At 47.3% G+C, this 26,567-nt stretch overlaps 1 protein-coding gene across 3 annotated transcripts in view; it reads left to right on the top strand.

Moving 5' to 3' along the window:
* The first annotated feature begins 202 nt into the window (after positions 1–202).
* PCNX3 (pecanex 3) overlaps positions 203–26,567 on the top strand; it is an 873,417-nt gene continuing 847,052 nt past the window's right edge. For 2 of the 3 annotated variants that reach the window (XM_086938333.1, XM_086938332.1), the window contains exon 1: positions 203–578. In XM_086938333.1, the coding sequence (XP_086794459.1) occupies positions 426–578 (153 nt within the window). In that variant the 5' untranslated portion in view covers positions 203–425. The remainder of the gene's footprint in view (positions 579–26,567) is intronic. The other variant, XM_086938334.1, reaches the window with a different exon arrangement.

The raw sequence follows: 26,567 nt of genomic DNA, 5'->3' as shown, positions 1-26,567 counted from the left end.
TGGACAGTGTTTATACACCGCAAAGGCACGTGCACATATCACAACCAATGAACACTTCGGATTGTAGTGCAGCGCTCTAGGACTGGTTGCGGCACAATCAACGCTCCAATCCTAGGGCACATTGCACATTGCGATCTCTTCCACTCCCTGACGACTTAGGGAATGTGTGCAGAGTATGTTCAGCTATAGGATTGGTTGTCATGCGACCCGGAAGTAGTGAAATTACGGGCAAATGTCGTCCGTAAAAAGATCAATAATGGGAAACGGACGTTTGGGAGAATTTACGGAGGGTCCTTGCAAGTGGTGGACGGGTGGTCTCCCTAGTTGGGCCCTTTCTAAAGCGTGAGGAATGACTGGCCTTAGTGGCGGATCCCCGGGGATTGAGATCTGCTTCCAACGTGGATTGGGTTGGTGGACGGAGAGTTATGGGCTCTCAGGTCCTGCAGATCCTGCGCCAGGGGGTGTGGGCCTCCCTGACAGGCGGATGGTTCTTCGACCCTCACCAGAGCACCTTCTCCAACTGCTTCCATCTCTATACTTGGATATTCTTGTTGACGTTTCCCTTCCTGCTTTACATGGTGAGTATCTTTTGGGCCTCGCAGGCTGTACCTTCTTGGATATGTTTGCTGTCATGTGACCCAAGTAAATAGTTTAAAAAAATATATCAACAGATAGCAACTCCTAGATCTACTTACTCTTTGCTGTCACATTTCAGCCTTCACTAGCTTGTCCTGTGTGCTTCTTTGTGTTTCTTTCATTTACTAGTCGCTCTTGATTTGTCCAGTTGTTAGTCTCGTTTGCACTATTGAAATAATAATTCAAAATGTTAGAATGATCTGTATTCCCATCAGAAATTAAAGATTATTTTAAGATTGGCAATATTTTATTAACTGTAACAACCTGTTATCCTATGCCCATACTCTTCTAGGTGTAAGCTTGTCCAACAACCCTTAAAAGTATCATCGTTTTTTCCACTTTTGTGTTATTTTGTATATGCTTGCTGGGTTTGTCTGTTTTATTGTGGGAGGGTGAGTGAAAAAATGAATCGGTAGTTTTATGTGTGGATGAAAGAGTGCAAGGATGAGTGACAGATTAGTTAATTATACCAAGATCCCTTGGTTAAAATATACCGTAGATATTTTTCGGGCTATCTATGGTCTGGACATAATAGAGGATCCGTGTGTTGCAGGAGATATCCCTAAACAGGAATTGAAACATGAATTCATGTCGTATCAAGCGGAGATGCGCCTAATCAATAACGGCCAACTGACTACTGTTAATCTTTACAACAAATACATTGACTGCGAAGGCCCGCAGTTGTACTTAAGCCAGGTAACTAGACCGACCCACAGGTTTGTTCTCACAAGACTTAGATTTGGACTGGCTCACGTTCTGGTGGCCTTTCCTCATCCTAAGAAACATTCTGTTGACCCCTGCCCATGTGACGGGTATTCAAAACAAAGCACACTGCACTTTATGTTAATTTGTACCTTATTCTTGAATCTCAGGTTGGTCTATCTTAAACCAATGTTTATAAAATATGGAATCTACAGCATTGATGAGGCCATGACATTGATTTATAATGCAAACTCGCCGGATATATGTATTTTTACTACTACTTTTATATGTAAATCTATTTATTATCGGAAAATAATGTTTTAACTCCGTTCTTTTTATCTATGTACTATTATGTAATTGTTTTTTTGCCTGTATGTTTTTATGGTCATTTGTATAATATGAACCGAATAAAGCTTCATGAAATGAAATGAGTGGCAGAGTGCATATGTAAAGAGTTACTGAGTGCCTAAACTCACCAGTGGCTGAAAAAGCACTTTGTTATAAACCAGACCTATTGGTATTGCTGGTGTTTATTTTGAGCTTTCCAGGTATGGGCTTCATTTTGTGATCTACAGTGGTAGAACTTTCAATCAGTTCAGTTGTAGTTGAAACAATGCAGTTTAGTCACAGGGCATCCCTTAGAATGATACTTCATTGGCTGGTGCGGTTGATTAATTTAGGAGATGAAGTACCATGTGCAATTTTTAGTACAGAGATGTTGTAGGATTTTAAACAGAGCGACGTCTCCAACAATCATCGTTGGATATGAATCAGACGGCCTCAGATGTTGCTTGTATGGTTGTTGGGGTACCTTGCTCTTTCTCAAGCTTTAGGTGGGTCTCTGTGTTAGCCACGTGCAATCTTTATAGCCTGGAAATAATATATTTTGTATTTACCCGTCCTATTTCACAGCTCCCAACTAAAAATAACAGTCCAGAATATATAAAAATGTTAGAAACAAAATTGAAAGTTCTTTGTTGGATTAGTATCCTCTCCCTTTTATAGCATTCCTAAATTAGCCTTTCACTACTGGGGTATTTGTGTGAATATCAGTTGTTGAGTCTCACTGGGTGTTTGGCAGAGTCAAGTCCATGTCCAGTCTTGCCACTGATCAGCTTGGCAGGTTCAGGAAAGGTCTCTTGTAGCTTGTTGTATCCCTGTTGCTTGAACAGAAGGTCATCCTTATGGCCATCGCAGTCCATTTCTTTGTCCTGGGTACAAGAGGTTTGAAGGTTACAAAATAAGTTAATTGGGACAATTGTTCATAGAACATTCTAAAACTATAAAACCATTACATGGTAAAACCATGTTAAAAGTCACAAATATTCCCAAATATGCCACAACTTATTCAAAACCATCTTTTAGCCTCTGCTTAAAAGCAAGCATTTAACATGCTATTCCTACTGCAACATCAATATAACACAATAGAGCTAATAGCCTACCTTGAATGTGTTGGATATATTGAAACGAAGGGTCTTAAAAACTTAATGCGTGCAGACATATAAAGAACACAATCCATAAGAACATGAGATAAAAAACATTTTAGATTCAGGGGGCACATACAGAAACCATTTTCATCCCAAACAACATTATTCCATTTAGGACTTGCAAAAATTGGGTTCCACCCCAGTCTCAATTCTAAAATTTCATTACGTATCCTGGAGTCGGGTACTTGAGCCAAATAGGAAAAAACTGTGTGCTGGCCAAGGGAATTTGATGAAAAGGTAATACAAAGTTTCTCCCTCAAGTAGGCCAGGTCTAATGTACAGCTAACCTTTTATTTTTAATTTTTTTTTTTTCTCCACAGTAACTCAATGGACCAGTACATAGATTGCAAATACAATTCAAGCAGACACATAATCGGAAAACATCCCCCAAATTCCTAAACCATTATTTCGTTTCTTGACCCCTTTAACAGCATACAAACTAAACTCTAACGAAAATAAGTTATACATCTTAGCCCTCCATCGTTCGAAGGAGGGAGGTTCGACCTGTAACCGCTCGGCCGCAATATAAAGTCGGGCTACAGTCATTGCAATAAAAATAAGATATCTATGTTTATATAGGGGTGTGCCCTTACCAACTTCTGGTCCAATACCCAGAAGCATCATTATTGGTGTTATAGTAATTTGAACCCCTATTACTCTTGGCAAGAATTGCTCAATGTGTTTAATATAATTTGTCAAACAATCACATGAGAAATAAATATGCAACATGTCTGCATTGTCCCCCCCGACATCGAAAGCATTTTCCATCTTGCCCACTCCCCCATTTTAACATACTTGCTGGAGTTTAATATAATTTAAAAAAAGTTTTAAAACATTGAGCTTCATGTTCGCAGACAGCAAAGTCTCCCCGGATCTAATAATAGCATCCTTTAAACTCAAATTCTCAATACCCATAAATCACAGCCCATTTAGCACTGTGTTTATCTAGATCGTCCTTTCTACAGGATAACAATAATTGGTACAACGCCCCAATTTTAACCTGACGTTGGACAGCAATGACAACTGAACTAGAATCCGAGCGGATTTTCTTCCGAAAAATAAAATCTCTAAACTGAAGAAACTTAAAAAATTGGTTTTTGGGCAGATAATACTGTCGGGATAATTCTTCATAAGACATCAGGGAGCCATCATTGCAAAAGAGATCCCCAAGTTGGACAATGCCCTTTACCCTCTAGCCCACGGCAATGGTATCCCAGAAAATAGAAGGAAGAATATTTACAGCATTTGTTGGGGTATACCGGGACAGTTTCTCAATTAGACAGAGCTTTCGTGTTCTTTTCCACACATTCAAGGCGGATATAAGCACCTTAAACCTTGTACGTTTGTAATAGCTGCCGTCAATTTGTTTAAAGAAACATTGACGTTCCTCAGGACCCAGCAAAATCAGAAAAATAGACTGGGCCTCCACAGTATTACCAACATCTCCCATTAATAAAATACGCATTTTTAACAAAAAACAAGCATAAAAATAAAAGGCGAAGTCCGGCATAGCAAGCCCCCCCACGTTCAATGGGTAAAGTCAAAGATCTCATAGCACGTCTAGGTTTACCCGGGGCCCAGAGAAACGTAGAACAAATAGACTGTAAATGCTGCAATTGTGCCACAGAAATTTCCAACGGAACAGCTCGAAAAACATACAACACCTTGGGTAAAACATTCATCTTGATAATATTGCTTCTGCCGATCAGGGTAAATTGCATTCTGTATCTATGATTAAACCACTACTTCCTTAAAATCGAATTCCTAAACCACGAATGCTGAACCACTAACAATGCTTAGCCACTACATTCCTAACGACTTCCTTTTACCATGAAAAATATACAGTTAGCTCATTATGTGATTATACGACTCAGTGCTTTTAAAAACGCATGTTTAAAATCATTTTACAATATTAATAAATGAATTCCCCAAAAACATTTTTTTTTTGTATCAATACATTTATTTTGGCTTCCTGAAAACCTTCAATTCTGCCTCGGTGTCCTGGAATGGCAGCGGGTAAATGCCCTTTTATCCTATATTCGAGAATCTTTCCTTCTCTCCACTTTCCCTCTCCTTTTTATGTACACAATCTCCTCAATGTACTACCTCCCCTTTCTTGCTGATAAAGTGAGCTTGTGTCAGTTCGTGAATCCTCCTGCCAGAGCCAAGACAATTTAAGTAAAACGTTTAAGCTGTTCGCCTGTTCTTGCTGCGAACTACTACTCCCTCGCTCCAAACCATGAAATAGCTGATCTACGTTGCAGATCTGGTCGGCATTTAACTTTGATGCTGTGCTCCTGTCCAAGGAGGCGCCACCTTGTGTGCTTTCGCTGCCCTAAGATCAAAGCATGTAAGTTGAGTGTTCCCGAGCACCCGAGACTTGAAAATAGCATTCCATCATCACAATTCCAGTTTTTTACCCAGCTAACAATGTAACCACACGACAAATCATCATTTTTTTTAGATCACGTATCATGAAGGGTGTACAGACAGCCTGACAAAGTAGTAAACTAAAAGGAAGAAAGTCTGGCAGAGGTGTCAGCGTGCATTGCAGATGGTGATGGATCGAGATTTGAGATCCTTCCGTGGAGGGGAAACCGCATTAGTCACAAATCTTTTATATAGACAGTAATAAACAACTCATTTTTACAATGACCTATTTCGTTGTTCATTTAGGCCGTGATTTCATCCAGTCGTTGTTCAGGAAAGGTCGTTGTTAAAATTCGTTGTTTAGTACCGTCGTTGTAAAAGATTCGTGATTAAGGCTGTTTCCCTTGCATTCTAGACCATTTATCCAATGAATCTTAAATGCTACGTAGTAGCGAGATCCAATTGACACTAACCAATTCATCCATAGATGATCTAATTTTGATACCCAGATACATCACTTCTTTTACCACACGAGCGTCATGCATGATCACCTGATCAGTAATTAAAACCTGTGTCTTAACAAAGTTTAATTTGTAACCAGATAATTGACCCAAATGAAAATGCAAGCCGCTCGATCTCTTGGAGTGCTAGAACAGGATCAGAAGTGGTTACTGCAAGATCATCTGCGTATGCAAACACTGAATAGGACAAATTGTGAACCTTAAAGAGCTTAATCAAAGGGTTATTCCTTAGTAGTTCTGAAAAACGGATTTATGAATAGCGCAAACCGCAACGGGGAACAAGGACACCCCTGCCTTGTGCCTCGAGTGATTTGAACCGTTTCGGAGAGTACGCCCATTGAAGCAATCTTGGCGACTGGTGAAGTGTACAAAACTTGTAGGGCATTTATGAACCGTGTACCAAAACCCATCATTGACATCAATTCCCACAAGTAAGCCCACTCCACATGGTCAAACGCCTTTTCTGCGTCCAATAGTATAAGGCCTAGTTCCCGCTTTTCCGTCTGTGCAATATCGAACAACGTCACCACTTTATTGACATGAGATACTGTACTGCGCTCAGGGATAAAACCATGTTAATTTAGGGACACTAAAGGAGTAATGACTTGAGACAATCGGTTAGCTAAGATTTTAGACTACATCTTGCTATGGCAATTCATTAATGAAATTGGACTATAGGAGCCCACCAATTCAGGGTCTTTGCCTTTTTTACCAAAAACCACAATAGTGGCTTCTGCCAATGATTTAGGTGCGGATCCATTCTGGGAAGCCCTAAATGTGCATAACCTATCATCTTTTAATACACTGAAAAACAGCTTGTATATTTCTGCCGGAAGTTTGTTAGCCAACCTTTTCTAATGATTCTCTCAGTGCTTGTTTACTTGGGAAGTGAAAACGTGTTCCAATTGTTCCCCATAATGAATGCATTTTTAGGTCGAGCCTAGCAGTGTGCATGTGCTGCTCTGCAAGGCATGCTGTATCTGGTCGGGGTTCTTAGACCACACCCACCTCTAACCATTTGTTCCTTTTTGTGGCTTACTGCATTCCTTTCTTATTATTCTTATTGGTTAAACTCTGCACTTTGGCCCACCTTTGGGTTTGTTTTTCTCTCTGTGGCGACGGGCCCTTTTATATGTTCCCTTACACCGTGGTTCTATTTTGTGTTTGTTTGATGCACTCTTTATCTGAATTGGTCCTGTGTCATGAACCCAGGCAAACCAATCTTTTCAGCTCGTCCGCAACTCACCCGTCTGCACTAACTCTTAACGTGATTCGGATTCTTAGGCAGCTGTTTGCAAAAAATATAAAGGTCACCGTATCTGCTTGAAGAATCAAATTCTTTCCGGATCAGAATGGGAAACCATTTTCAAGGGCAAGAGTGAGAAAGTGGCAGTAGGCTGCAGTAAATAAGAGGAAGGTGCAACACCAAGTAAAATAAGCTGCAGATGTAAAATGTTCTCTTACAGTAATAAAAAAAATACAGTTTAGGTTGAGACTAGCGCTGTTTCGCGTGGAAATGCGGAGTATGCATTAGTTGGAGTAATTTTCTTCCATACGTGGGAGCTGCCAGGTCGACACTTTTTTATGCCCGTGCTGTCCTGACATCCCTCTGCCCAGTTCTGTGGTTTCAGGCACCTCCGGGAAGAGCTCCTGTCCCCTCAGGGGCTCCACCCTTGTCAGGAGCCCGGGGCTGTATGGGTTCTGATATGCTGCTCGGCCAGTCAAGGTGATGCCTCAAGTGATTGCTCTTCAATACCACACTGAGTTGCTTTGACAGAGCACACCTGGCTTACTGCCATCAAACATAATTTACTGAAATAGTTTTTGTGTTTTTATTTAGATACTTTTACATAAGCACAAACCAGGTGACGTCAGACGTCAGTGCTTTATTTTTCTTACAGTTTTAATGCAATGTTGGTTACCTTGGCTTTAAATTAACCACTTTATGGAATGAAGCAGGATGAATGATATAAACAAACCGCTTCTATCCGAAGGCAGTGTTTTTGTTAAAATGTATTATTCATATTATATGTTACATCAAGTGTTGAGGCCAATTTGATTATTATTATTATGACTATTACGATTATTGCCATGTTTATTATGCATTATATTATTGCTAAAGTTATTTTAGTATTTTTGTTGCTGTTTTTGTTAGTATTAACTATTTCTTGCTTCGACATACCCATACGCCTTTCACTAAATACCGAGCCACTTAGTTAACAATAACCAAATAAATTCCTCCACGTCTCGTTCAAAAACACAGTGATCAACGGCTATTGCACAGTCTTCATACTGCCTACAACAACAATTCTTTTGGATCCCCATGGAGATATTTTAGAAATATGAAGTGATAACTACCTTAGAAACAATGGGTGCCAACAAGTATCCCAATATCGCTTTAGTGTTTACAGCATTGAAAACTGCAAACTATTTGGCAGTTTTTAAAAGTCTCTTTAATAAAAGCACAACTTAGGCAGATTTGCCTCCATGCCATTTTTCCAAAATTGGTATTTTCACGGACTGCGCTCCACAGGTGCCATGCTCCCGGCTCCACAGCAGCCACCCCAGCTCGAACCCGCTCCGGAGATATCGCTCACCTCAGTCCACAGATAGCCTGCTCCGCTCTGGCCAATAGGCTGTCCCCGAGGGCTTCCCCTCTCCATGCCACAGTGGCCAGGGTGCGGCAGTCCTAGACGCTATCCCCCGTCGATGTGCACAACACTGGCCAGCACTGCCAGGTGTCTCCCTACTCCAAGACGCTGGGGCTCCGTCAGCCAGGCCACGCGTTGCCGCACTCAGCCGATCACCGGCTTCAGGGGGTTTCTGGTGGCATGGAGTTCACTATGTCAGTCCCTGGGGCTTAAACGTGCTCCCTCCTATAGCAACAAGCATTGCAATGCAATAGGTCTCGCATTAGTAAAGTTTGAGCTATTGGTGTTGCATTATTTAGCAATGCCAATAGCTCAAACTCAAATAATGCGAGAAATATTGCATTGCAAATGCTTGTTGTTAAAGCAGCTATTAGCAAATTATTTACTGCCTTGTTATCTGCATGTACTGCGGTATACCGTAAACTAACAACGGTGTACTTTAGCACAGAGGTCTTCAATCTGGGGGGGCAGGAGTCCTGGGAAGGGGGTCGCACATTCCCCAGCCTCACTTGCACATGGATTCCAAAACGTTTGTTTTCGTTTTGGAAAAAGACAGCCCTCCTGGGACAGCTAATTTCGCCTATTAAAATGCTTCATTTGACTCTCCTGTGCTGTGTAAAGCTTTCGTGCCAGAGTCCCTGGTCACCTGTTTGTTAATCTGCAATTGCAAATGGGTGCTTGGGACCCCCTAAATCACTCCAAACTTTGTGATGACAAATGATAGTGCAAAGAGTTAACAACTCTGCTGTGAAGTGCTTGCTTTTAATCCTAACTGTATTTACATAGCCCTTAGTACTCCTAAGAAGGTGTTGAAGGGACAGTTTATAAAGCAATTGCATTACATTCGTCATGGTATTACTAAAATCTACCTTTTGGAAGCACCATTTTATTATAAAGCTATTTACACATTTTGGGTCAGTCTATCTTATACTGTGTGTAAAAATATAAAATAATGACTTTTTGTCACAGGCTGTGACCTCATGACACTAAAAATACACAAGTCACCAATCTCCACTGCCCCAACCAGGATTTAAATCTGTGCCTCTCTGGTTAAACACAGACCTTTGCAGTGCATTAACTAATAGACATTTCATAATGTACTACAGTGCATTTCCCATTGAGTAACAACTTTTTAAATGTATAATTCACTTATGTTGTCCATTAATTTATATGTAGATGGTGAAAGCCCTAAAATGTAATATTTTGGCACTTATTTGTGAGGGGCTTGGGCCACCAGAGAATCACTTTTTTTTGACGCTCCAGCGGCGCAAGTGTCTCAACTATACCTGTGTGGCGGCGCAAAGACACCCTGCATGGCTTTGCAGGGGTTCATGGATATGGGGTTAGATAAAGCTGTGCAAGTCACTGTGTAGCCTTACTCTGCATCAAGGAGATGTACCATAGGCGTTGCGTGTGGGTTCCCACGGAACACCCATGAATTTTGATGCTGCTCCAGATTTACAAAATTATGTAATCCTGGGGCAGAGCCAAAATTGTATGCCTCCCAATTGGAGGCGTAAGGAGGAGAAATGTTTTTATATTTCCTTGGTTTTTAGGTCTCGCCTGTCGATGCGCATGCGCATCGAGCAAGCGAGACTATAGGGGCTCATCCACTCTTTATCCAACTGCAAGGAATCGTGGCGATTCCTTGCAGTGCCCGTGACTTTTAAGGTCAATGCGCATGCGCATTAAGCTTATGCGCATGCGCATTGACCTTAAAAGTCACGGGCGCGTGCACGTCCGTGTTTGTTTACCCTTGCCTACTCTCTCTCTCTCTCCCCTCTCCGCCCCCGTTCCGCCCCCTCCCCTTCCCGCATTTCTCCTCCCCCCTCCCCTCTCTTCCCTCCGGCTTTTTTTTTTGTTTTTGTTTATTTTACCCGCCGATTTAGTGACAACAGATGCCTGCACTGTCTTTGGCAGATCATGCCTGCACTCTGATTTGAAAGCCTGTATTTTATTAGCTAGGTCTCCTCTCCTCCTCCCGAGGTCTGACTCAGGCTCCATGGCAAACAACTGTTCTTAAGCTCTCTGCCAAGACGTACACTTTGGCTGGATCCTGCATTTACGGCATACTGAAGCTCGCCCCGAAAGCATGATACCGACGGGCCCAACCTGTAATCTTCAGACACTGCTAATCATGGTAAATACCTTCTCCCGTCGATGGAGCGGCCTCCAACACAAAGCCGCCGCAACCTCTCAGGAAACAAAGCGGCCAGTAATCCCGCCATGCAATATACTACTGCGCCCGCACCAATTAATGAACGCGACCGAACAGTCTCTGGCATGCGGCTGGTTGCAGGAGCCCTTGGGTAACGTTGCTGAGGGCACCAAGCGCACGTGAGAAGCGTCGGCCATGTTTATTATCCCAGTAAGAAGGCAGTTGTGCACATTTCACGTTAGAGGATGCCCTGGGACAGTACCCAATATGCTGAACCATTTAATAGCCCTCACGGCAGGACTTTACTAACTAGCGTTAGCTGTGAGATTTATCTGGGGGGAGATGATTGGGCCTTTCGTGCCTGGCACAGCACTGAGCTGTTTTTTTCCCTCTTTGTCCTTCTGTTGCACTCGGTGTTTGTGCGTTTTAAATAACTGAGGCAAACATGTATCTTTCATGCAGCCCCTCGTGCTATTTAGTGCCCTCCGTGCATAAGCTTGTGCGACTTCACTGCAACAATGCACACGAGCAGAAAATGAATGGGAGCACTTGTGACTAGTTCATCTGGCATCAACTCACAAAACACCACAGTGTATACCGTACTTTAAGATCATCGTAGATCTTTACCACTCAAGAGAGGCTGGTTTTGTGGACCACTGGCAATCACCCATCGTGTCGCCCCCGTTCCGCCCCCTCCCCTTCCCGCCGTGTCGCATTTCTCCTCCCCCCTCCCCTACGGCTTTTTTTTTGTTTATTTTACCCGCCGTGTCTCCGATCCTTTCGCTCTCCTCCCCCCTCCCCTCTCTTCCCTCCGGCTTCTTTTTTGTTTCCCCAGCACACTTCATTTTTACCATCAAATAGCACATTTAGTGACAACAGATTGCACTCTCCATATACACGAGGTGCAGGAGGTAATGTGCTCTGCAGACATGCCAAATAAATTCGTCCACACCCACTCTCCCCTGCACTTACATTTCTCCACCCCCTCCCCTCTCTTCCTGCCGTGTCGCACCTCTCCCCTCTCCGCCCCCTCCCCGCCCCCTCCCCTGCCCGCCGTGTTACAATGCTGCATTCGGGCGCCCCCTCTGCTTCCTCCCCCCACCCTGCTTTGATCTCCATGTCGGAGCCGGCTCCAATGGCGAGCAGAAATATCTGTGCTTCTGATGGCCGCGATGGAGACAACAATGACGCGATTAAACCCCAAACCGCACAGGAATGTCACCCCCGGCCCTCATCTAATCCTGCCTGGCTGACGGCCATTACTTGACTACCCGAACCCGGCTATGGTCATGAGCCGTGCCTCCCCTACTCTCCTCCCCCCTCCTCCTCTCCTCCCCTGCCTGCCTGCCGCTAGTTTCCATTCGCTGCTCCTTTCTCGTCTCCCTGGCCCCACCGCCCTTCGATGTGAAAGTCCTCCCCCCCCCCGCCCCCCGTCCCCTCCTCGCTCACCCTCATCTCCACCTTGTTAATATACCTTCTATATCCCCTTTTCGCCCTTCGCTCCTAGCTGCCTCCTGTAGTCCCCGAAGCACCTCATCCCGGTAGAAAGCCTCGGAACAAGTACGATGCCGCACGCCACGGTAACAGCTCAAGCCACAGTAAGACACGTTACATCGGGGGCAGGTATAGCGCGAAGGGGCTGTCATGCACAGGGCACACGGGCCACCCCCTATAGGGGAGGACATCCCTTCAAAATTAGGAGCGCGATTATTAACGGCAGGCTCCATTACTCATCAGTCCTTCCTCAAAAGTTTTGTATTAATGGCACAGCTGCTCATGGAATATTGAGCCAGTCACAAACACAGTAGCAAAGCATATTTAATTACGCACAATGACAGCAAATCGGATAGCCGGACAGTGAGCGCTCGCTCTACCACAGCCAATCACAAACGCTTTCAGTTTTATAGTACTCCCCGAGCCACATGGATTGTGTCTTACTCGATCTGAATGGATTGCAGATAGAGGGAAGGCGCGGTTGAGGAGAGGCTAAAGTTGAAGTTGAAGTTGATAACCTGTGACGGCCGCTTCGAAATGCTCTTGATTGCATAAACATATATTAACTAGGAATACAAAGGTTGTACTTCAATGAGCCTTAACTGAGATAGAAACCAATTTGATGTTGGTTATCGTGGGTTTGATGACCGAAAACTGCAAATCTAGCGGCCATTTTAGAATGGGGTACTTCTTGAGCACATTAGCGTAAAGTACTACAAACGTTACTAAATCATTGAAATTACTCTTAAGATCTTAGTTAATAATTGTTAGGTATAACAGTAAATACATTATGTTAAAATAGTAGGTTTCGCCTCATATGTATTACGTAGTGCCGAGCCCTGCCGATAGTACGAACGTTATGCTTTTATGATGTAGACCCGAGAAGTAGGCGTACTTGTATTGCAGCTCATCGGAATACACGACAATTCAAGATGGCGGCCAGGCATGTCACCCGCAGTCAAAGTGTTGACATGAGGTACTGATCAGTGCTAGAATACTAGCTGAGCTGCTTGTTTGATCTTCTAAGCGTTTTGTGGCAGAGGAGGCCCCATTTCCCACGTGTGAGCGCAAACAGCTGCTGACCCTCTTGGGCTGAGGACGTTGAACAACCTGTCCCGTGGGATGCCTTCATCGTCCTCCAACGGCACATAAGAGGCTGCAATTGACCGGGGTCCCCACTTTTGGGACGCCCATGTCACCCTCAACCCCTCACCCTCAACCCCTCACCCCCTCACCCTCACTCACCCTCACTCACCCTCAACCCCTCACCCTCCCTCACCCACACTCACCCTCACCCACACTCACCCTCAACCCCTCACTCACCCTCAACCCCTCACTCACCCTCACCCTCACTCACCCTCAACCCCTCACCTACCCTCACCCTCAACACCTCACCCTCACTCACCCTCAACCCCTCACCCTCACTCACACTCAACCCCTCACCCTCAACCCCTCACTCACCCTCAACCCCTCACCCTCAACCCCTCACTCACCCTCACTCTCACTCATCCTCACTCACCCTCAACCCCTCACCCTCACTCACCCTCAACCCCTCACCCTCACTCACCCTCAACCCCTCACCTTCACTCACCCTCAACCCCTCACCCTCACTCACCCTCACCCTAAACCCCTCACCCTCACCCACACTCACCCTCACTCACCCTCACTCACCCCACCCCCACTCACCCTCACTCACCCTCAACCCCTCACCCTCACTCACCCTCAACCCCTCACCCTCACTCACCCTCAACCCCTCACCCTCACTCACCCTCAACCCCTCACCCTCCCTCACCCTCAACCCCTCACCCTCAATCCCTCACCCACACTCACCCACACTCACACTCACCCACCCTCACTCACCCTCACTCACCCTCACCCACCCTCACTCACCCTCACCCACCCTCACTCACCCTCACACCCACCCTCACCCACCCTCACACTCACCCTCACTCACCCTCAACCTCATGCTAAAGATTTACAAAAAAACCCATTAACAATTCTAAAAGCACTAACTCTAATGCTGCGAGACCTATTGCATTTCTAATGCTTGTTCCTCTTTCTATTTGTGCTGCAATTTTTGTGCCAACGCAAGGAGAAATACCAGGAATGCACGGTATTTCATAAATATGGTGCATTCCTTCCCTTTCACGTTGGTGTAGGGAAGTGCCGCAAAAAGACTTGCAGAGCTGCCCCACGCCAATCCTCATAAATAAGGCCTTTGTTTTTAGCTATGCTCACTGACCTTTGGTTTGCTAAACACTGTTTAATATTATTTCCCCACTGTAAACATTATTTGCTATTGGAATTAGGGGCGTTAATGGTTGTCGATGATGAGTACCAGGTTCTAGAAATCTTTGTCAGGAGGGTGTCCTTATGCCTAAAACATTTTGACAAGGGGGCCTCAGCATCAAAAGGTTTGAAGACCTCTGCTCTAGCACAATATATATTTAAAGACCAGATGTATTATTACATAGCATTACCACGGCGCATGTTTTTCCATGAGCAGTGCAATACTAGCGTTACATTTACAAAGCAATACAAGGCCACCATGCTTGGTCCTGTGTTACTTGGCAATTCTGGAGAATGCAAGGCCGCTATAATTGTTGTCTTTCGTTAATCTGCACACCATATTTTACATTCCTGACAAATTTAATTTGTATCTGCGCTGCTCCACTCTGCTCCCCTCTCTGCCCCCCTCTCTGCCCCTCTGCTCTCCTCTCTGCCCCTCTGCCCTCCTCTCTGCCCCTCTGCTCCCCTCTCTGACACCCTGCTCCCCTCTCTGCCACCCTGCTCCCCTCTCTGCCACCCTGCTCCCCTCTCTGCCACCCTGCTCCCCTCTCTGCCCCTCTGCTCCCCTCTCTGCCCCTCTGCTCCCCTCTCTGCCCCTCTGCTCCCCTCTCTGCCCCTCTGCTCCCCTCTCTGCCCCTCTGCTCCCCTCTCTGCCCCTCTGCTCCCCTCTCTGCCACCCTGCTCCCCTCTCTGCCACCCTGCTCCCCTCTCTGCCACCCTGCTCCCCTCTCTGCCACCCTGCTCCCCTCTCTGCCACCCTGCTCCCCTCTCTGCCACCCTGCTCCCCTCTCTGCCACCCTGCTCCCCTCTCTGCCACCCTGCTCCCCTCTCTGCCACCCTGCCCCCCCTCTCTGCCACCCTACCCCCCCTCTCTGCCACCCTGCCCCCCTCCCTGCCCCCCTCTCTGCCACCCTGCCCCCCTCTCTGCCACCCTGCCCCCCTCTCTGCCACCCTGCCCCCCTCTCTGCCACCCTGCCCCCCTCTGCTCTAGGTCACTCTACTCTACTCTGCTCTAGGTCACTCGACTCTACTCTGCTCTAGGTCACTCGACTCTACTCTGCTCAAGGTCACTCGACTCTACTCTGCTCGAGGTCACTCGACTCTACTCTGCTCGAGGTCACTCTACTCTACTCTGCTCGAGGTCACTCTACTCTGCTCGAGGTCACTCTACTCTGCTCGAGGTCACTCTACTCTGCTCGAGGTCACTCTACTCTGCTCGAGGTCACTCTACTCTGCTCGAGGTCACTCGACTCTACTCTGCTCGAGGTCACTCGACTCTACTCTGCTCGAGGTCACTCGACTCTACTCTGCTCGAGGTCACTCGACTCTACTCTAGGTCACTCGACTCTACTCTACTCTGCTCAAGGTCACTCAACTCTACTCTGCTCAAGGTCACTCAACTCTACTCTGCTCAAGGTCACTCGACTCTACTCTGCTCGAGGTCACTCGACTCTACTCTGCTCGAGGTCACTCGACTCTACTCTGCTCGAGGTCACTCGACTCTACTCTAGGTCACTCGACTCTACTCTACTCTGCTCAAGGTCACTCAACTCTACTCTGCTCAAGGTCACTCAACTCTACTCTGCTCAAGGTCACTCAACTCTACTCTGCTCAAGGTCACTCGACTCTACTCTGCTCAAGGTCACTCGACTCTACTCTGCTCAAGGTCACTCGACTCTACTCTACTCGGTCACTCGACTCGACTCTACTCTGCTCAAGGTCACTCGACTCTACTCTACTCGAGGTCACTCGACTCTACTCTACTCTACTCTGCTCAAGGTCACTCGACTCTACTCGAGGTCACTCGACTCTACTCTACTCTGCTCAAGGTCACTCGACTCTACTCTGCTCAAGGTCACTCGACTCTACTCTACTCTTCTCAAGGGCACTCTGCTCTGCTCGAGGTCACTCTGCTCTGCTCTGCTCGAGGTCACTCTACTCTGCTCTGCTCGAGGTCACTCTACTCTGCTCTGCTCGAGGTCACTCTACTCTGCTCTGCTCGAGGTCACTCTACTCTGCTCGAGGTCACTCTACTCTGCTCTGCTCGAGGTCACTCTACTCTGCTCTGCTCGAGGTCACTCTACTCTGCTCTGCTCGAGGTCACTCTACTCTGCTCTGCTCGAGGTCACTCTACTCTACTCTGCTCGAGGTCACTCTGCTCTGCTCGAGGTCACTCTACTCTAGGCCACTCTTCTCTCGGTCACTCTACTCCACTCTAGGCCAATCTGCTCTAGTTCACTCTACTCCACTCTAGGCCAGTCTGCTCTAGGTCACTCTACTCCACTTTGCTCTAAGTCACTCCACTCTACTCTACTCGGTCACTCGACTCGACTCTACTCTGCTCAAGGTCACTCGACTCTACTCTACTCGAGGTCACTCGACTCTACTCTACTCTACTCTGCTCAAGGTCACTCTACTCTACTCTGCTCAAGGTCACTCGACTCTACTCGAGGTCACTCGACTCTACTCTACTCTGCTCAAGGTCACTCGACTCTACTCTGCTCAAGGTCACTCGACTCTACTCTACTCTTCTCAAGGGCACTCTGCTCTGCTCGAGGTCACTCTACTCTGCTCTGCTCGAGGTCACTCTACTCTGCTCTGCTCGAGGTCACTCTACTCTACTCTGCTCGAGGTCACTCTGCTCTGCTCGAGGTCACTCTACTCTAGGCCACTCTTCTCTCGGTCACTCTACTCCACTCTAGGCCAATCTGCTCTAGTTCACTCTACTCCACTCTAGGCCAGTCTGCTCTAGGTCACTCTACTCCACTTTGCTCTAAGTCACTCCACTCTACGCCATTCCACTATATACATAAATTCAATATATTTTTGTTGTTGTAAGTTTGTTTATTCAGGTTTCAGTTAACATAAAGAGATAACATTGAAGCATATTTCTTTTAGGATATACATACACATCATTCAATGTGTGGTATACGTTAGGGGAAAGCAGGACGACCAGACAAGCCTTAAGGACCTAAGTGACAAGCTCAGCACATATTTAAGTCAACAAACATGCAGGACCTCAAAGATCCCATAACATTCAGGTGCCCCTGGGGCACCCCTTAAACTGACTTTGCAAGTGTCTGGGGCCGTGGTGCAGGCCGGGCGCCGGGGCTGCTGCTGTGCCCTGCGCCGTCGCTGCTGCTATGAAGGTGCTGCCAGTGCTCCCTTCACGAACTCAGCCATCATGGGTCCCTCCATGCCCCCTGGCTAACTTCCTGATGAGGATCCCAGCTCCAAAGCAGCGCTGGCATCTCTGCCAGCCCCGCCATCATGGACCCCTCCATGCACCCTCGCTGACTGGTGATCACACCTCCGAAGCAGCAATGGCATCGCCCCCAGCTTTGCCAGCATGCCCCCTGGCTGACTCACTGCTGGTGATCAAACCCCCGGAGCAGCACCGGCATCTTCCCCAGCCCTGCCGGCATATCCGCGCTCAGCAGATCAAGGGCCTCAGTGGTCTGTGGTGCTGAATACAACGGGAAAGAAACAAATGGACACACAGGTTACATTTCTCCTCAGGCTCCAGGTCCTGTGAACTTAGAGTGGCGTCACTGCTCTGTGAAGTATGTCTTGTTTCACTTTGCCCCCCAATAACATTTTCTCACTTGTTTAAAGTGTTTTATGCTGGCAATGTTGAGCTTGCGGCGTGTGTATTTTTAATGGGAAACGAAGCAATATTTATTTTTAGGTCTCGCGCCTAGTGTTGCAGTGCACAGCATTGCTCGCACAGCGAGAGACTTCTTGTAGGGGGTTTCAAAACTAACCTAGGAATAGCACAGGCTCGTGTGTGTGTGTGTGTGTGCTTTTCGTTTCCCCCGTTTATTGGGCTTTGAGTGCATCTTTTTAGCAAAGACAGCACGCAATTGGGCTAAGGTGGGCGCATGGCCCACGGCCTATTGGTGTCTGTTACGCGCAGCAGCGACATCTGGTTTTAATTATAACATGTGTTTATAATTGGCGCGCGTTCGCTTTGCTGCCGCGCTTCCCGTCCCTGCTCCTCTGTGGTGCACGCGCACCACTGGTTTCGATTCCTTGCTTGTTATTAGGAACGCTGGGCAGTTTGAATGCACAGGGCACCCGCGTGGCCACGGAATCTCAGACCACCTGCTGCATCATGAAACACAAGGGAACATTTAGGAAAAACCAGAGGCCACTGAAATGCCACCCGCAGCGCCACTGTTATCGGAGAATTTGTTTCTAAACATGTAAAACAACAACCGAATCAAGGCTGCTTTGTGTGGGTAAAAGTACAAGTCTCTAGTTAAAAGTCTGGCACGTGGAGGCGTGGCTTGGCAAGCCAACATGGCGGACGTGTGCTAAGTGAGCTCCGTCCAGCCCACACTATATCCTACATTAATCCGGCACCCCACGAGCATCAGAGTCCTGGCAGTAATTCTGGTACACTTACCACCTGTGGCGGCCATTGGGAGTAAAATTGCGAAGTCTGGGACAACTGGGAGCGGGAGTTTGGGCTGCACACGAGGAGAGGCCTGGTGCTCACTGGCAGAGCCGGATAGTCTCTTGAGAAGTGCCAGACGTGAAAGGAGTGCCACGGGTATCTTTGTGCCCTGCCTGGGGGGCGGTGCCTGCTGTTCTGGTGCCGCCCGGGTGTCGGCGAAACTGGCAGTGATCGAGGGGCAGTCCGGCCCTTGGAGCCCTGGCTGCGCTGTTTGAAGGCCGCGAGTGGGGAGAGGTGTTGCGGCCACCCAGGCCGGGCCGATGAGTGGCGGAGGGCCGGAGCAGGAGGGGCGGCCGGCGGCCCAACGTCTGGGACGCTACCTGACAACGGAGGCGACAGTGCGGGGGGGGCATCCTGCGGTGCTTTACTTCTCTTCCCTCCCTCAATCGGAGCACTGTCCCGGGTTCGGCGGCTGGGTCGGGCCGCAAGGGGGACTTCTGGCTGCCTTGGTGGATCCAGGCATTTGTGCCAGATGCCTTGTCAGATCACAGATACGGGCCTGGGGCTCCTTACGCACGGAAAAAGCGGCGGCGAGGGGTGTCTTGAGGCCCTGGCTTGTTTCTGCCTCTACGCCTGACTCCGTGCTCTCTCCCCCACCCGTGAAAACCTTGGACAGTGGCTGCGGTAAGGCGACCTCAATTGCAGACACAGAGGCTGGGCTGAGACGTCCTGGCGATCGGCGTCGCCTCGCGGCCCTGACACAATCTGCACAGGGCTGAGGGTGGAGGTGCGGCGGCTGGGCTGGACAGCTTGTGGTAGGCTGCTGGGTGACTGGCGCAGAGACATACGGCTGCATACAAGAGAATCCTTTGCAGGAGGCAGGGGCCACGAGTGTGGAGGCCTGGATTGCGAAGACCGGGCGGTCTGTTGGCCTGCGGGAAAGTAACCCCTCCCTGCAGTTCTATCCCCCCCCCCCCCGTCCGTCCCGTCCCCCTGAGCAAAGGGGTGGGATCGGCGGTTAGGTCGGACCGCAAGGGGGTGTGCAGGACTGTCCTGGTGTTTTTGGATCCCCGCCCTTGGAATGCCCATGCCACCGGTTGGTGGGACCTTTGCGCCTTGAAGATTTCTCTTGCTGCCGAGCTACATGGCGAGTGGCCTGCCCACAAAATCTCGTCGGTGGTTGGTTGAGCTGCATACGTGGCGGCGGGGAACCCCCGTTGGCGGCGGACTTTGGGGTTGGCCCTGGGGTGGTGGCGGCCCATAGCCAGTAATAGTAGGCAGCCCGGTCTGTTCGGAGTGTGCCTGCGCCGCCTGGTCTTCCCTTGCTCGATTCCCGGGGTACTTGCGGACGGTGGAGATGACGAGGGACAAGGGAGGAGGCGGCTCGGTCAAGCATGGGCCCATTGATAAATTCACTGGCCCGCGGGCCACTGCTGGGGCCACAGGAGGCCAATAAGACGCTGTTCTGGATAACGCAGCCCTGATGGCAGCTATTACTCAATCTCTGGACATGTTGGATGCCAAAATTGGGGCGGTAGGCTCCGATGTTATGTTGCTGCGGCAGGATCTGCGGAATGCAGTATCCCACATCACGGAAGCGGAGACTCGCATCTCTGGAGTGGAGGATGATATGGTGGTTCTGAAGCAGAAGGTGGCGAGCATGGAGAAAATACAGAAGGGACTGGCTCTCCGGGCTGAGGATGCCGAAGGACGGGCCCGGAGGAACTTAATACGATTTGTGGGATTTCCAGAGGGGTGCGAAAACGGCAACATGGAACGCTTCCTCACCCAATGGCTTGAAAGCTGGCTCCCCCGGAGGCCATGTCCAGGTGCTTAGTTGTGGAACGGGCCCATAGAGCGCTGATCCAGAAACCGCCGACGGGGGCCCGTCCGCGGCCGGTGATAGCGAAACCTCTGAATTATCTGGATCGCGATGCTATCCTGAAGCGGGCTCGTGCCAAAGAACCTCTGCTCTATGAGAATACACGTATACTGATCTTTCCGGACTATACGCGGCAAGTACAGCAGCAGCGCCAATCATTCATGGCCGCTAAGGCCAGGCTCCGAGACCTCAAGCTTCCGTCTGCCCTTCTGTTCCTGGTGCGCCTGCGGGTGGTGTACCGCTCCCGTACATATTTTTTTGATACTCCGGAGGAAGTATTCCAATGGACAGATGAGACAGTTCGCATGAGGGTGCAGACGCCGCCGGGGAGGGAGTCTGATTCTTTGTCAAATGAGGTGGCACCGAAGGGATCCCGTGGCCAGCAACGAAGCGGATACCGAAGATCTAGATCCCGGAGGCGCTCCGTGTCATGCGGGCCCTCCTCCAGAGAGGGCCCTACTCCTGGGCAACAGTCATTGAAAGCTTAAATCTCTATTGTCATGGTGGTGTAGAGGTGATCTCCTAGCGGACTTAGCGACTGCTCTGTTCTCTGGGTGTTGGGGGAGTTTTACATTGTGGGCTGAATCCCCATCTGTCTGGTACAAATGGGGGGCATGCCCGGAAGATATGGGCTTTAAGTTGGGGATCCATTGGCTGGGGCGGCCCTTGTCCACCTGTTGGAGACTGGGTACTTCAGCGTTTTTGAGGTATCGGTTGTTTGTTAAGGGGGGGGACACTGTTGGGTACGAGTTGCACGTGTACACTGAGTTCACTACGCTACACACACACACACACCGCAGCAGCCCTACGCCCCTTCTATGGGTCTGTTCGCTCCTTTATGGCTGAGAGGTTGGAGCGGGATCAAGCATCCCCGGGTTCTCTTCGCAAAATCAGCTGGAATGTGCGTGGAGTCCTGGACAAAATTAAACAGGGGGCGATACTCCGCCATGCGAAGAAGGTCAGGACTGATGTCCTTATGTTGCAGGAAACCTACTTAATGGGTACGAAGGCCCTTTGTTTGCAACGCTATGAATTCCAACAGGTCTTTCATGCTGGGTTTACACGTGGCTCAAGAGGGGTCGCTGTTTTGGTCCATCGCAGGGTCCCATACGTACATGTCAAGCACTGGGCAGACACGCAGGGGTGCTACTTGTTTCTCTATGGCACAGTTGGGGAGAATCCTCTGATACTTGGCTGTGTATATGCCCCTCCTCATTTACAATGGACATTAGTGGAAAGGCTGCTTACCCTATGGACCGATATGCCAGATGGGGTATCTGTGATAGGTGGGGACTGGAATGATGTCATGGATGGGGTCAGGGACAAAAGCAGGAGCAGGGTGGGGGATAATCTGGGAGGGGGTCAGCCTACGAAAGTACAATCTTTGGTGATGAGCCTTAACTGGACGGATACGTGGCGGTATGTACATTGAGATAGGCGGTAATACACCTACTTCTCGGTGGTGCACAAGTCCTTCTCCAGGATAGATTATAAATTTGTTCCCCGAGCAATGTCTGGGAGGGTGGTGTCGGCTGAGATTATTCCCTGCGGTCTCTCAGATCACTCCCCGGTGTCCGTTGAGCTCCATATAGGTAGGAGGCAACAGCCTTTTCGTTGGCGCCTCTTGGAGTGGCATCTACTGAATGATGAATACAGAAAGCATATCCGTGAGGCGATCGCACACTATCTCACCACCAACGACGGGTCTGTCTCTAGTGCCGGGACTCTGTGGGAAACAAAAACAATGTTGTCCCCCAGGATAATTTTCTCTCACAACTTTGAGAATACAAACAAGGGAAGGAAACCTATTGTTTGTATGGGTTATTTTATTTAAACCCTTTTAGCAATTTTTTGTTAAATCATTTTGAAAGGCATTTAAAGGTTGAGAAAAACACTACTTACAAACATTTACACTATTTACAGCTATCATACATACAATTCTATACACAAGACAATATCTATATATACAAATGAATCCACAGTTATAAGCAAGCTTCTTTTACAATAAGAAAAACAGTTTTGTTCACACAAATCAATCTTTGTGAAAATTCAACTTATTAGAAAGCCCAACCAGGGTCAAAACAACAGGAAAAGGCAACAGAAAAATCACTTTAAACTCAACAATCAGTTAAAGTTGACAGATGACTGTTAATTTTGCTCAATCAAAAGTGCCTATTCGCCGTTATGCCGACGCGTTTCAAATCTGGAAGGAATCACAGATTCTCTTCAGGGCTCTGTCAGTGCGGTATTCTACAAAAATAAAGGAAGCTTGATTTAGCCACTATTTACAAGGATTAAAAACCTCCCCCTAAGAAACCGGGACAGAAGTCGCAAGATTTTACCTTTTCATATGGATAACGCGGTCCCGCGGTCCAATCATTCAAAAAGAGAGGGGCTTTTTATTATGCAGAGGTTCTGTTAAAAAGATTATGAGAAAGGGATTTAATACCAGGCCTCTCAGAGACGTGCAGGTAACTGGTCCCACAATTTCAAAGCACACATTCCGTACCTTAGACTGTAAAAACGGGCGCGCCACTAGTTATTTTCTCCAAAAATGGTTCTTCCGCTGTATACTCATTCACGCTGCCGCCTGAAAAGCAACAGACATGAGCCGTACTTACTAGATGGCCGTTCACTTTGCTAGCTAAATCTAAAAAGCGGTTTGCCTGACACTTGGCGTACCTGGGTATCTTGGTGAGGGGCAGTGAGTGATTTTGCTGTTATGCCGGATCAACCGAACTCTCGCTGATGGGCGGGGGTTGCCTCCGCGGTGTAGCACTGGGTGCTTCAATCTCGCTTCGATCTGAAATAGTTATATTGAATTGTAAAACGCGAAAAAGCTACTTGTCTGACCATACTGTAGGAAACGCGCTAACACTCACCTCTCTTTCCAACCACGAACCAGGAAATGCGAACTCATTGGTGGAAAACCACCATGTGAGGCTACTACTTCATAGTTAATCCGCCGCTGAGCATTGTGGACTTTGTAGTTTAACAGGTTGAGCACTTCAAGTTTATAGGCGGGAAATCTCTGATAAAGAGTTGAGCCCCGTTTGGGTACTATTGAATTTTAGTAGCAAATACGCTTCTTTTTTCAAAAGCATTTGTTCGCTGTTTCCACTCAAATTAGTTTGGTTCAAGTTGAACAGCACAGTCCACTTGAACTCATTTTCCCCATGATTTTGATCAATAAAGTGTTGGACAAGGGGCGCTGTAAGCACTCTATTCTTGATGCGTGACCTATGTTGCGTCATGCGTGTGTTAGCCTGTTGGTTTGTTTTTCCTATATAAATTTTAGGACAAGGGCAAATAATAGCGTACACTACGTTTTTGGTTCTGCAGTTCGTAAAGTTCGAATGGGTCCACGTTGTGGTAGTGTGGCAGAAAGTTTTCCCTTCAATCGTTGTATCGCAAGCCATACAATTCCCACATCTATGGTGGCCCTCTATTGGTTTGAGTCCCCATTTGGACAATAAGTCGCTTTTTGGTTTTGGTATTCTAATATCTGCGCGAACTAATTGTTGGCCAATATTCTGGTTTTTTTTTAAGGCAAATATTGGGCGGGGGAATGGCATTTCCAATTCTTCTAACAAATGCCAATGTTTCAAAACCATCTGTCTAATTTTGTGAGTTTCTGCACAAAACGTGGTAACGCAAACTAAGCTTTCAAGTTCACGCTTCTGTTTTGTCTCAAAGAGACATTCTCTTGGTGTGTAACGAGCCCTCTTAAACGAATGTTTAAGTAATTTACTTGGGTAGCCTCGTTTCACCAATTCATCGCAAAACTGTTGGCCATGTTCCTCAAACTGTTCAATTTCTGAACAATTTCTCCGAATTCTGAGGAGTTGTCCATAAGGCAAGTTCGCTCTCAAGTTTCTCGGATGCGAACTGCCATAGTGAAGGATGGTGTTTTTATCCGTTTTCTTCCTGTATAATGATGATTTCAAGGTACCTCCCACGTTCCTCATTTCAACATCAAGAAAGGTCATTTTGACGTTACTTGAGTCAAGTGAGAATTGTATATCACGATGTCTCGAATTTATCCATTGGTGAAAGTTACTCAAGTCGGCGGGGCTCCCCTGCCACAGGAGCCACACGTCGTCGATGTAACGATACCAGTGCATTATATTTTGTGAGTAGGGGTTGTTTGTCTCTATGAATCTTTTTTCATATTCGGCCATGTAAAGAACGGCCATTTCAGGAGCATAAGGGCACCCCATCGCGGTGCCCTTAACCTGCATGTAGAAATCGTCATTGAAACGAAAGTAATTCTTTTTCAGAGTGATCTCTGCCAATCGCAGTATAAAGGATGTGGGGACTTTATGGGGTCTCTCTCTGGAGTCCAAGTAGAGTTCAATCACCTCTAATGCCTCCTCCTGAGGTATTTGAGTATAGAGGGACATAACGTCCATTGTCACCATTAATTGTACTGTCATTAAACACAGTCCCCTCTACTTTTGACAGAAAATCCGTTGTGTCCCGTAAATATGCCTTCATTTCAGTCACAAATGGCTTCAAAAAGAAGTCCACAAATTTGGACAAGGGCTCGAGACACGAGTCGCACCCCGAAACGATTGGTCGTCCGGGGGGATCCGACGAGTTTTTATGAATTTTGGGCAGAAAATATGCCACCGGGGTTCTGGGAAATTTTTTGATTAAATAATCAGTTTCCTTGGGGCCTAAAAAACCACTATCTTTGCCATTTTGTACAACATCAGCAATCAAAGATTGAATTTGCTGTAAAGGGTCTTCCGACAATTTCCGGTACCAATCTTGGTTGTTTACATGCGAACAACCTTCAGCTAAGTATTTGTCTCTTGGCCAGATGACAACGGCACCGCCCCTGTCAGCCTGCTTTATAACCAATGAGGGATCTTCCTTAAGATTTTTTATTGCTGTCCGTTGTCCCTTCGTGATATTGGGTTTCACAAATTTCTGCTGATGTTCTAATTTATTTATAGATGACAAAAGAATTTGTTCGAATGCAAGTACCTGCTTGGGTACATTCTGGGTGGGTACAAAAGTGGATTTATTCCTAAGACCCGTAGCCTCCATGTTGCTACTTGGAGGTTGGTTGGCAAAGAACGCTTGAAGACGGATTTTGCGGCAAAATTCTAATGTCTCAAGTTTTATTTTGGTGAAGTCTGTACGTCTAGTTGGAACAAATTTCAGCCCCAAGTTCAACACAGACTCTTCATCTTTTGACAATGCCCGTGCTGATAAGTTGACTACGGTGGACGGATTTTCTACGACTTGTAGTAGTTCCTCCGAGTTCGCATTTCCCATTGTGGTTTGAATCTTACCTTTGACTGCTGGCCTTTGTCTAAAAAAGGAGTTTGTTTCTTGCTATTCCCTCCTCTTGAGTCTGAACCAGATGACTCAGAGGACGAGGTTTCTGAAAAAGTTTTATATCTATTTCTAGATCTACCTTGTCTTTTTCGGAAAATCATATTAAGAATTTACTAGCCACATCCCCCTTTTCAGAAGTCACTCTGAGCTCTTCAGCTCAGCAGCAGAACGAAACCGAAAAACTAACTAGACTCCGAAAGAAACAGATTCGTACGGAACTTTGTGGCCATTTCCTCCTGAAGCACCTTAGGGGTGGGACCATCCCTTGGGGGCTCCAGGTGAAAAATGTCCCAGTCATTTTTACTGAGGATGCAGACTATAAAAAGGGCTTTAGCTGCATAAACACTAAGTGCAGCAGGGACCTTATGGTCCATACCATAGAAACTGCCCAAAGATTATGCGCGAAAGAACTACAAGAGATTGAGGAACTTACCACAGCCATCAGAGATAACCAGGTGGTCTCAGATTCTAAAGCTCTTTTAGAGAAAATCGACAAAGAGATACAATCCTTCAAAGACAACACAATTAACAACAAGACAGCACAGTACGAAAGGTACTCTAAATCCTTTACATTAGAAAGAGCTTATCCCTTCCTCAAAGACGATTTCTACTCCCAACCAGAATCTAGA

Source organism: Lissotriton vulgaris, chromosome 9 (genome assembly GCF_964263255.1).
Source record: "Lissotriton vulgaris chromosome 9, aLisVul1.2, whole genome shotgun sequence".
NCBI lineage: Eukaryota > Metazoa > Chordata > Amphibia > Caudata > Salamandridae > Lissotriton > Lissotriton vulgaris.
The sequence above is the reverse complement of the archived record's forward strand: the minus strand, read 5'-3'. Positions and strand labels throughout refer to the sequence as shown.